Source organism: Bidens hawaiensis, unplaced genomic scaffold (assembly GCF_021521415.1).
Source record: "Bidens hawaiensis isolate Kalapana, Puna unplaced genomic scaffold, B.hawaiensis_p1.1 tig00085065_1, whole genome shotgun sequence".
Lineage (NCBI taxonomy): Eukaryota > Viridiplantae > Streptophyta > Magnoliopsida > Asterales > Asteraceae > Bidens > Bidens hawaiensis.
In genome coordinates, this window is record NW_027504136.1 from 10,034 (window position 1) to 22,853 (window position 12,820).

Genomic DNA, 12,820 nt, shown 5'->3' on the forward strand with positions numbered 1-12,820 from the left:
TTTCAAAAAAGTATCCAACCCGATAACCCGAACCAATATACAAGAAATAAATAATAAATAAATCTACATTAATATTCTAAACCTCTCAACATAGATATAGATTGTGACATAGTGATAGGAGGCTTGGGTTCTCTCCATAGGTTGATCCCATTTGTATCACTTTTTTGTGGATATTAGCAATGAAAGATTTGAGCTACGCCTTGTGCAAAGGTTGTCAGTTCGAACCCTGAGCCGGTTTTTGTCCCACCATGTGTTACGACAGGGAGTTCTGCTCTTGTGGTAGCACAATGGTTGTCAAGTGACAGTCGGCGGTATGGTTTTTCAGAGGAACGCCCAAGCCAAACTCTTAAACCAGCGTGGATCCGGTTAAGATAACATAGTTTGGCCAGAGTGAGGCATCAGGGATATTCAAATTTAAAGAGTCTGATAGCCGAAATAAAAAAAATTCTTTGTTATAAAAAAAACATAGATATAGAGTAAGTCACTGAGATATATCTTGTAAAACTAGATCAAGCAAGCAAGCAAGCAAGCAAGCAAGCGTCCGTCTTGTGTTGAATAACAAACAAATGGTCTTCTTTAAGCCACGCAACACCAACCACATGCTAACATATTACACATCAATCATACATACATACATACATACATACATACGGCGTACACCAGTTACCTACTACTTATCACACGCCACATCCGTCTTACATACTTCATTGCCCCTTGCTTCATTCATCCATTCAACCCCTAGACCAAATGGCTTCCATTCCGTTATTAATATCCGGATTATACCCCTTCTCATCTCGTACAAACAACAACACTTTAATTTGCTACGATAGCAGACGAATCCTCAAATCCAGGTCTAACAGTATTCGGATCAACCGGGTTTCCTGCAAGGCTCAGGATAATGATGATAATAATAATGAAATTAATAAAGGTATATTTCTTTCTCTTTCTTGTTAATAATCAACTGCATGATTCAGATTAATTTAGAGGTCTATCATATCCTATCTGTCAGTTAGTTACAATTAGTTAAGTGATTTAAATTGAATAATTAATTGTTTCATAGTTAATTAATAGGGAAAGGTAATTTCAAAACCCACTCGAGTTGAAAACACTAGTGAAAACTCATGTAACAATCAACCTTTTTGATTTTTTTTAACACAATGGCTTGCAAACGGACCTAACGAACACGAGCATGCTCATTCTTTTAACTTTAAACGAACACAAATGAACATATATAAAACCATTAAGTAGATAACTCTTCCGGAAAATGTTTAATTACTTGCTATTAACACATAAACGAACATAAATAAATGAAGATAACTAAATGAACATAAACGAATGTTCACAAACATAAATGAACGAATGAAACATGTGTTCATGCTCGTTCGCTTAATTAAACGAACACAATTTTTTGTTCATGTTCGTTCGTTTATTAAATATACGAACCTCCCGCCGAACAGTTCACCGAACGCTTGGTTCGTTTACAGGCCTAAATGTAATATATGTTATTATCATCACATAAAAAAATTAACAAAAAATTTTAATTTACTAGCAAAATGCTACATATGTAAACGTCCATAATTGTTTTTGTTACGCCATGTGTAACATTGGTTAATATTTTTTTACTCTAGTTTTTTGTTACCGGGCACATCATATAATAACAATTACCATGTGTTAAAAAAAAAAAAAACTTTGCACATCATATAATAACAATTACCATGTGTTAAAAAAAAAAAAAAACTTTGATTGTTACACTGGGTTTTCAATAGTTTTCTAACTCAAGTGGGTTTTCCAATTATATATGCCCCTAATTACAATTTTCACATTTCATATTTTCCTCTCATTCTTCTTATATTTAGTTAAGGCAATATTAGATTTGTAATAATATGGGTGAATTTGAGTGTTTGCAGGTGAAGAACCTACCGAGTCTTTGTTTATGAAAGAACTGAAGCGAAGAGGCATGACTCCGACTTCATTACTGGAGAAAGATGAGAGTATTATATATGCAGATATTGAGGAAAAGTTATCTAATCAAAGGGAGAGGTCTGTTGCATTGAACAGTGAGGGCCTTGAGGTTAAAAACACTCTTACCTTGTTCTTTTCTTTTTCCTTATATTAAGGATACACCATATGTGGCACGTTTATTTAAGAACCGAATATTGTTGAGAATCACGCAATTCACAAATGATAACTATTATGACATGAAGTAATTAGCCATATGGACATTTGACATGACATAAAAGGGGTCATACAGGCCGAATTATACAGTTTGTTTGTTGTTTTGACCGGCAAGGAAATGACTGATGTGACCATTGACAAATTCATATGGCTTATGACTTTTTTCGTCCACATCGTATACATGGGCCATATGACATAGCGAAAAGAGGTCATACGGGGCATTATCATATGGACCATATGATGTGACAAGTGGGCTGATACCATATGATAGAAAAGAACGGGCCTAAAGTCATGTTAAAGCAATTAACAGCACCCTTACGTAATTGTCTTGTGTATCATATTTAAAGCAACATGTACAATTATACAATGTATTATTGGTTCTGAAACGAACTGGTCCTAAAGACATGTTAGTTAATGTTTGTGACATATATGTTTTAGGGTTTGATCCCACGCGGTAAACTCTTGCTAACCCTTGGTGGAACATTCTTCTTGGCACTTTGGCCGTTGATCCTTGTGACCGTCGCATCGTTCTCTGCTATTTACCTCGTAAGCTTTCTTCGTCCATACTCTACTTTTACTTCTTTGTTTTAGACACTCTTTTGTTACGACTCTAGTGGCCCCCCTTAGTCAATGTGAATTGGCAATCAGAAGTTGTAAACGAGAATTTAACACACGCAAATTTGAATAACTCCCCAATTTTATTGATCCAGAAAAATATCTCAAAAACTAGATCGAGCTCCCATAACCCTAACATGAATTCTTTGGGGTTGTATAGAGAACCGATTGCAAGTAGAAACGAACACAAACTCCTATTTATCTAGTAAATAAAATTCCTTTTCCTATATAATAGATAAAGTATATAATTATCCCTAATTGCAATAATTAATTAATTGATGAGATCCATCCATTAGCTCAAACTGGCCCCACCTTCCTAACCCATAGATCGGGTTTGGGAATTAACTCCAACACTTTGCCTATACCTTTATGGCCCTGACACGTAAATGGATTGAGCCGCTAGTAAAGAGATTCTTAATATCTATGTATGATTCTGTATATGTGTTAGAAAACAGACTTCTATTAATTGTAATTGGTTTTTCCTAAAATGGAAGAAACTGAAAGCAGGATGTTCTTTTTTTATATAGAAAAAGTAACGTGCATCAATTCTATAGAGATCTTGATTTTACAATTCTAATATAAATTATGAAGATATGATTTCGTATGCGATTATAAAAAATGATATATATTTTTTTGAAAATATGTTGTTATCTTTCACTGTTTGTTTGCAATCAAGATATGCAGTTTTAAATTTCTAACCGTTTTATACGTCCATTTGCAGTACTTTGGACCAAAATTTGTCCATGATGCTAGCACAAGACAAGTATACATACCGCCATACGTTGACCCGTATGAGCTTCTAGAAGACCAACGCATCTCTGAAACCGCACCAAGACTAAATTAAAGGTACATTATGTTTTAAACGATAAATAGCTAGACTTCATATTATTATATTTCTACCAAGTCCCGAAAAAAGGTTCAGTAAATGTAACCACGAACTCGGATTCAAACATGTAAATACACATTCCAACTTGTACAATGAAAACTGTCTCTTGTCATTTATATTGAAAGGCACCTTACTTTAAAAAAACATTTAAAACTGAACCCGAGCCCGTTCGGGATAACCTAGGAAACAGACTGAAAGGGCTTGAATGATTGAACCGAAGTGATGAGCCCGCGGGTCGACCCAACAGCAGCAACGAGTGAAACGATCAAGCATGCTAAACTCAATATCTGCATCCAAATCCACGTGTACGAGTACTTGCGGATCTTGGATTGTGTAATGTACATCTCGATCGGGAAATAAACTGATAATGGCCAAAATGTACCCGCACCAAGTAATCCCACAAAGTCGTTAAAAAACGGGAATAACATCGCGATTATCGTCGTCACGATCACATAAGTTGTTCTCGAAGCAAATCTGAACACGTTGATATCGAATCCGCACAATGAATACTCGTTTGTGACGAGTTTGTTTTGTGGCCACTTCTGTTTGCTGCTAGTCTCCATAAACCCGAATAATGGTTGTGCTAATACCTACACGATTTAATTATCCAAAAACCATCAATTTGGTTACCATTTTTTGGTTTGATTAGCATGATTTTTATAAAATTAGTTTACCTGATAAGCACCAAGAAGATGAATGACAATACAAATGTTACCAATATCCACTACCCAATAGGGGTCGTAAAATCCAAACCCGGTCAAGAAGTTTCCCGGTGCTTCGTTCCCGAAAGCTGCATATCCCAGCACCCCACACAACATATAGAACACGGTTGATGCCATGATTCCGGTGGCGGTAGCCAACTTCATTTGTTTGTTCTCTGGCGGGCTTGATTTCAGTGTATCCTGCAATTTTTAAAAACTGTCTCAAAAACCTTTACACCCTGCTTGAGCTGAGCCCGAGCTTGTTTAAGATCGAGCTCAACCAGGGTTTATTATTTGTTAGCTCAATAAGTGAAGCTTAGGTTCGTTTGTTAAACAAACTTATTTTTAGGCTCGAGCTCACTTAAGCTCGGCTTGGATCGAGTTTTTAGCGGAGCTGATCTTGAATAGCTCATGAACGACCTGACTTGTTTACACCCCTAATTTTCACAATATCACACACGACTTGCCTGAATTTCTAAAAGGACGAAACAAAATGAATATGCGAAAGCAACATCTCCTAAGGCGGAGAAAGTTCTCCACATCTTTTCTGTGCCAGAAAAGCCGGGCCCGACCGGTATTCCGATCAGAGTCGTCTTCGATATCCCGTCTTCTGTAATCACAACAACATACTTCAAATAAATAAATAAATAAATATATGAAATATTTAAACCGAATAAACATTCAAATTAGTGTTTTCTTACCTGCGATTTTGGCAATTGAAAGACCGATGCCGATGAACGAATAAGTGAACGACATGACAGCAGCAACGATCGAGATTGGTGACAGTTTATGGAAGTTGGGCACCTGGCTTAGGAAGACCTGGATAACCGCAAAAATCACCATATACATGTTGTCGCTCTCTTTACAGTCCGCGTTGTGGCCCAGTTTATGATAACAATTGGATTTTTTGATTGCACTGACGAACAATAGGGTAAACAATCAAAATCGGTGAACACAATATTATTATTGTTACTGCTTTAAATGTATATGTATTGTGTGAACTTACACCATGCTGATCGCGGTGGTGGTGGTGTATCCGATGGTTATTCCAACGAGAACACCGTACTGAGCTATCCCGCATAGCTTGTATTGAAGCGGTCCTGTGTCACAAACAACACACGGTTTTAAGTAATAACTCGCTATTTTTGAATACTTGAAACGATTTTATTACAAACTAACAAAATAGTCACTTTCTATTTTGATTTGTACAAGTAGTTACTGTTACTTGTGAGGTACAACAATTATTAGGAAACAATCGAGTTAAATCGTAGCTAAGAGGGTGCGATGTCTAACGAAAGGAATGGAAGCAACTGGACATGGAACTGAATTAAGACTGACAAAAATGTTTTTGAAATAACCACCGGATTAGAGTGACAAATGATCCTAAACTTACTTAGCTACTATTAAAATGATTTAGTAGCAAAACATGTCTCCAATTATATCCCATATACTTATAGATTAAACGTGTAATCAATAATAGAATAATTGCTACGTATTAGTTACTTGGACTTTACTTCATCATACCAAGTAGTAAATGCATAATTTTGTTTAAATTTTTTAAAACTATTTACATGTCAAATGAACCAAAAAAATAAAAATAAAAATGAATAAATAAACCCTTTGAATATGTGGCTATTATTATTATTATTATTATTTGACAACCATTAAATACATGTGAACACATGAAATGCATTATTTATACATGAAGTTAATAGTTTTCTAAAAAAAGAGCAAAATAAAAGTCAGAACATATTTAATGAAATTATTTATTATTCAATAAAATATAGGCATCATATCAATTTAACAATAAAATCTGCCTTTTTAAGGTGCGGTTTTAAAACAAACTTTTTCTTAGAAAAAATAAAGTATTTTTGAAAAACAATTCGTACAACCACAACCACGTTTCTTTTTCTTTTTATGACATGGTATTCCCAATTCATATTTCAAAGTCCCACAAAATACAAATTGAGTGATTTAATCGAGTTTTACTATCAACAGGCTTTCGGGCGGCAGGTTCTCCAAAACAGAAGATGGCAGGCTTGGGCTGCCCGGACGTATGGGGTCACCTTTCGTCATTGGGATACCCGGGCTTTATCTTTTTTATTCGTTGATTGTTAAAAAAAAAGAGTAAGATTGAATTTTCCAACCCGAAAGCCTGTATCATTAATGATATCGTTGTTACTACTTTAAATGTACATACTTTTGACTTACAGAACCAATTACCGGTCGATGGAATGTTTATTAATTTCTACATTTTTGCTCATAAATGCTCATAGTTAAATTTTAGACATCATCAAATAAGTGACATTTCTTTGAGATAAAGAAAAAGAAATTAGAATTACCGAGATTGGCTTTAACAGCACCCATGTAAGTATAGTTTCTGCTGCCAGTTACCGGATCAGGTGAACGGTAGCAGTCCGTCAACAAAATCGAGTTATACATTGTGATCACAGAAAACAACGAGAGGGTGATGGCCCCTGCAATCCATCCGAGTTGAGCAAAACACCATGCCAATGATAACACACCCGACCCAATCACAGCTGTTATTATGTGTGCGGTTGCACTTTTCCAAGTTCCTTCATTGACCCATAAAAACAAATAAAAGAAAATACATTGAAAAAAATATTCACGAGTCAAACTAAAAACAATGAATTTACCTGTTCGTTTTATCCTCCCATCGTCATCAAACTTATCGCTGGGAAGGTATCCGTTCTCTGCAACCGAAAAACTCGAACCGTTTTGCATATTTTCTTCTTTTTCCTGAACAAAGATTGCAAGCTAGAAAAATTGAGTGGGAGGGTTGTGTTGTTCTTTTGAGTTTGATGCCTCATATAGAGAGACTTGGAAGTGTACATCACTATTTATAGTGTGCCAGTGATTTGGTGTGGGTACCCACCAATTAAATGCAGTGGATTAATAAAACATTAATAAAAATCAAAATAATGAAAACAAATAAGGTTTAAATTAATAAAATCAATATTACCTTGTAAAAAGTTTGTTTTAATGCCATTGATGGTTTATTACAACAATTCGATAGTGATACTAGAGGCCTTCTTATCCGTTGAGGCAGTAAAAGCCGAACCATAAACCAAATTAGTTGGTGCAAATGATTCGGGTTTTAATTTAAAGTTTATCTGATCGGCTTGAGTTTCCCCAATCCAAACATAATAAAAAAACCCGTTCCCATCCACATTTGATTAAAGTTTGTATAAAAGTAACTTATTACTTTAATTACTAAATTGGAAATATCATTTTCTTTTTACTATTTCACATTTAAAGTAACACTTGAAATGTTATTTGTCGTGTCTAAATCAGATAAAATGTCAGATAAAATAGGAAACAATGAAGAAATTATATTTGTTGGTTCTAAGACAAAAATTTGGTCAACGATCAAATTAAGTGTAACCGAACCATACAATGAGCTACAATTAAGCTAACTAAAAAAAATGAACGGTTAGATCTTAAAAATCAAACTTTTTGGTTAGGTATCAAATTAATACGAAACCGACCAAAACGGGAACACGCCAACCAATAGCCGACCGCGCGTTATATTTGTTACTTTTAAAACTATTTTGTCGTGTTGCATCATAGATTAGACGGTTCCGAACAACTTAATCTCATTATCACAATGTTAGATACACCCATTAAAAAAAATTAATTGCACAATTATACAATATGATACACTAATAAGATACATTATGTATTACACTTAGAATATTAAAAAAATTAATAATAAAGAACTATTATTAATGATTAAACTAAAAGAACTCTATATATATATAAAAAGGAGATAAAAATAAATTGTTTAAATGAGTAAAATGAACACGAAAGTATAAACCTATTTTAGATAGAACGAGATGATTGTCTTCTTTCGTTTTTCAAACTAGACCGGGTGCCGATGCCGAATTTTAACGAAGATTCATACATGTCATATATCCTGTAGTATAAATTTTTAAAAATGCAAATATTTATAAAACTTTCACACCATTAAAATCTCATAAAGTTAGGTAACTTTTGAATAAAAAAAAGCTAAGTGATTTTATATATACACCACATTATATATAAATTTATCTATCTCACCTAGTTTTTATACAGACACGACCCAAGAATCAATAAAACGATTATAAAATACATACTTATTATTCTACTAACTTTGAAACTCGTGTATTATATGTGACGGATATAGTTAAAATACAAAGGATCACAAAAATTAAAAAGGGTGAGAAGGAATCTAATCTATTGATCTTCGATTTGAATAGTGAAGATTAATTTTAAAAAAAATTGATGAGAATGACATAAATGTAATAACTCATTTTTGTTAACTTTCTTTTTCACATGCAAGACACATGTTAATTTCTTATCATTTTAAAACGTCAATAACTTTTTTATGCAACATTCTTTTAAAAAAATAAGGAATATTGGCCTCATATAATCCCAACTATGGCCCATTGGCAAATATAAGGACCAACTATCGAAATGGCAAAATATAATCCCAACTATGCATGTGGGTGGAAAATTAACGGGAAGTTAATCTTCCGTTAGTTTTTGTGACGTGGCTGCTGAGTTGTCACGTAATTGGCTAACTGGGCAAATGACGGGGATGCTGACGAGGATGCTGACTGGTATATTAATTAAAAAACATATAGATAAAATTAACGAGGATGACTGGACTAAACCGTCGGCCGTTCATCTATACCAAAACCGGCCACCGCCACCTGAAACCTGCCATAACACCACTGTACACCCCCAGTGTATTGCTTCTTCATCAACAATACCACCACACCATGAAAGAATTTCAACATAATCCGTTCTCTCGATTCGTTTATTAAATCAACAAATCGGAAATAAATGTAGTAGTTTTTTTGCTGATTTTGATTAAAAATGTATGAATTTGAAATGAAAACTGGAATTGAAGTTGAAAACGTATTTTCTCATATTTCTCAGCGACTCCCGTCGTCTATAATCTTCTCCCGACGAACGCATCTATGACGACACCGTTCTTTCCTCCCGACGTCTAGTAGTCGTGGTCTTGTTGCAGGTGAGCGGCCGGTGTTGGCGCAGACGGCCGGCCGACGGTGGTCGGAGGTGTTGCAGGGTTTCCGATGAGGATATCCAATGAGGATAACGATCCCAGGTGGTTTTGATTTTATATGTATGTTTTTTTAATTAATATATCAGTCAGCATCCCCGTCAGCCAATTACATGACAACTCAGCAGCCACGTCACAAAAACTAACGGAAGGTTAACTTCCCGTTAATTTTCCACCCACATGTCACACCCCGACTAGCACAATGCGGAAACGTAAAACGGGAATGTAACAGACACCTCTGGTATCAACAACATTGCTTATAAAGAAACATTACAACTAATTTACATTATATTACAGTGATCTATCTCTGATTACATAGGTGTTACAACAAAATATACTTGTAAGTTATTCTATTCGTACTAGTAAGTCTGCGTCTATTCACACCGCATCGATCACGTTTGGTAACAGATAGCACAAATTCACGGATTTTTTAACTTCGGTATCACACCTGAAAAGCACGTTTAAAAATGAGTCAACTACTAGAGTTGGTGAGTTTCAAGAAAACAGTTATGAGCATTCACAAGTTAACACTTGTAATCATGAAATAAGTATGTATGTATGTAAATGATGTAATTATGCTAAGCTACAGTGAAGCCTGGACTGTTCGTGCTGCGTGCCTCCATTTCCCACGCTCAATCAACCACTGTGGCTTCCCTTCCGCCCACATTATGCTCCAAGTAGCTATGTCTAACACTACATAGCTGGTTCGTAAAAATATGGATATGTGCAAACGGGATAATGTCTCAGCAAACCGTGCTGGCCCCGCCTGGGTTTGTCAAACCAATAGTACTATTCACAAGCCACCGGCTCGAAGTTAATCACTGTGTTAGTGGGGACTTTCATGTGTTAGCACTTAGATAATTCACATCACCACATGTTTTAGATAAGTATATAGATATACGCAAACATGCTTTTCATCCCAAAAGTTCGTAAAACAGTTCAGAAAGTGGGGTCATGAAACTCACTATTTAGTAGATAATTAGTAGCACGTCGGTTCGAGGTTTGTATAACTTGCAATCACGGTTTCCTAGAATCAATATTATAATAATATTAATATTTTAATATTATTATAATCTCAATACTAAACTGGGCTGTATAACTAATCTGGGTATAGCTGGAACACCCAGAAAGTGGCAATAGGCTTAGGTTGTGATGTTGTTCAATATCTAATACTTAAAATCGAACTTGGCTCAGATTCCCGTTTTCCCAGCTTGGCCAAGTTGTTCGTTTACGCGTTCAGAAAACAGTTATGGGGAAGTAAGCTTGGGTAAATGCATTGGTTAATAAAATGATTAAGTTATAAAGAAGGATCACATACTGGGGTCCCGGATTAGCCACGGGGCCCGTTTCCGTTTATTTAGTTTGATTTAAGAAGAAACGCGCATAATCTATCCGGATTGTCCAGGTTTCTCATAGAAAAGTTCGTTTTTTACTTAATTAATCCAAAAATATGATTTTTGATCACTCTTGGTGTTCTGATATTCTTGCAGGTTCGTTAGTCGCGAACTTGCTGGTTTTTATAAAAACTGAATTTGTTTAATCTTTAAATTAGCATAATTAATTAACCGTTAATCATTAAATTATGAAACTTTAGCCACTTATCAATTAAAATATGTAGATTTTTAAAAAAAATTTTCTGGAATTATTTACTGATTTATTAATTGATAAAAATTCATTTTATCAGCTATATTTCGCCTGAAAATCGTCCGTTTATCCCAAAAATTTTCCAAAAATTCCACATAAATTCCTGAATACTCAAATTATGTCCCAAAACAACCTGTATCAATTCTAGAATGTAAAAAGCTCGTGCAATATTCTTTTCGGCCCAAATTCAGCTATAAAAATTCACACGAACGCATATGCACAAAACACCTTTAGACTTCTCCAAATGATCCCAAAATTCATATGTGATCAAAATACATTAAATCTGAGTTCCCAGAAAATTTTCAAAAGTTTTGAAGCATTTTAACTATTTTTCCCCATTAAACGTCCCAATTAGGTAATAAATTCGCCAAATATTCTCGGATGGTCGAAAAATTACCAAATTTGAACAGGGACTCAATGACATGGCCCTGATATCCCTGAAAAATTTCAAGGCCTAATAATATGCACATCACAACGTTAAACTAAACAGCCCGTAAGCGAGTGTTTCGTCATTACCTTAGCGGTTTTGGTTCGTTTCCGCCTTTCTAATCAACTTTTCAAGCTCTTGTGCTCCTATGTAGGCTAGATACAAGTCCTATATCATAAACCAAGCAAGTTCCATCAATAGAACAGCCCTTTAACTTAGGGTTTCAGCTAGTGCACAAAAACAAACATTTGAACCGTAAAAATGCCATTTCAACCCTTTAATCCGTGTTTATGGCAAAAAAAAAACTATCAAACCAGGTTCCTCACCATGTCTATGATCAAAACATGTTTTTGGGTCATTTTTAGGATTTTTACATGGTTAGGAATGATTTTTGGCAATCAAGCTATGTTTATATGGTATTAATCGAGTTTAAACGAGCCAAAAATCGATTATTTATGACATTTTTACCTAGTTCTTGCTGGGTTTTGAGAGGACCAGGTTGATATCCAGATTTTTCCACTTTAAAAATATCTTGAACTTATTTTTATATTTAAAGGAAACTTAGGGGGGGGGGGTTTCCCCTATTGCGGCCGCCCCAAAGGTGGGGTCCATGGGCCCTCCTCTTGATCATTTGTCTCGTTTTTCATGTCCTTACGTGAAATCCTGACCCCAAATTTATTTCGGTTTCAGTTTTTGGCACTAAAAACTTATCGGGTGCGTCAAACAGTGCGGAAAACGAGTGTTTTTCGGCTAGTTTTGTGTAAAATTATAAAAACATACTATACGTTTGTAAAAATCAAAAATATTTTCACGGATCGCTTAAAACATTTCAATTAAGTGTTTGGTAAGTCTTTTTCGGCTTAACGGATGATACAATACTTGGTTTGTAACTATCTTTCGTGTTTAAATCTATAGCGGGTAGTTAAACGAGCATGTTTTCGTTTAACTTGTTTGCTATCGAACTAAGGCCATATTACTAATGTTTTAGCTTATATTAAAGGTATAACAGTTATAGATGCCCCCCCCCGGGATTTCTGGGTCATAACCCGACCCGTTCGGTTAATCGTTCGTTTGTTACGCAAAAGGCGTTTATTTGCTTAATCGGTAAATACGTACTGAGGTGTACCTTATTTTGGCTCAAATGTCACATTCTCCCCTTGTTAGAAAATTTCATCCCCAGAATTTGATTATTCAACTTTGTCTTTATTTGGAAACAGGTGCGGGTATTTCTTTTTAAATTCGGATTTCCGCTCTCACGTGAATTCGGGTCCCCGTTCTGAATT

General features: G+C 35.1%; 2 protein-coding genes across 2 annotated transcripts; one reads left to right on the forward strand and one right to left on the reverse strand.

Moving 5' to 3' along the window:
• Positions 1–747: 747 nt before the first annotated feature.
• LOC143607689 (uncharacterized) lies at positions 748–3,752 on the forward strand. The gene is made up of 4 exons (XM_077083051.1): positions 748–928; positions 1,908–2,071; positions 2,614–2,721; positions 3,512–3,752. Exons 1-4 carry the CDS (start codon positions 748–750, stop codon positions 3,632–3,634), a joined length of 576 nt encoding a protein of 191 aa, XP_076939166.1. The 3' UTR covers positions 3,635–3,752.
• On the reverse strand, positions 3,740–7,170 carry LOC143607688 (amino acid permease 6-like). Its single transcript, XM_077083050.1, has 7 exons — positions 7,035–7,170; positions 6,720–6,953; positions 5,384–5,477; positions 5,079–5,293; positions 4,845–4,987; positions 4,351–4,578; positions 3,740–4,266 (listed from the first exon to the last, which is right to left on the reverse strand). Exons 1-7 carry the CDS (start codon positions 7,120–7,122, stop codon positions 3,856–3,858), a joined length of 1,413 nt encoding a protein of 470 aa, XP_076939165.1. The 5' UTR covers positions 7,123–7,170; the 3' UTR covers positions 3,740–3,855.
• Between the last annotated feature and the right edge of the window lie 5,650 nt (positions 7,171–12,820).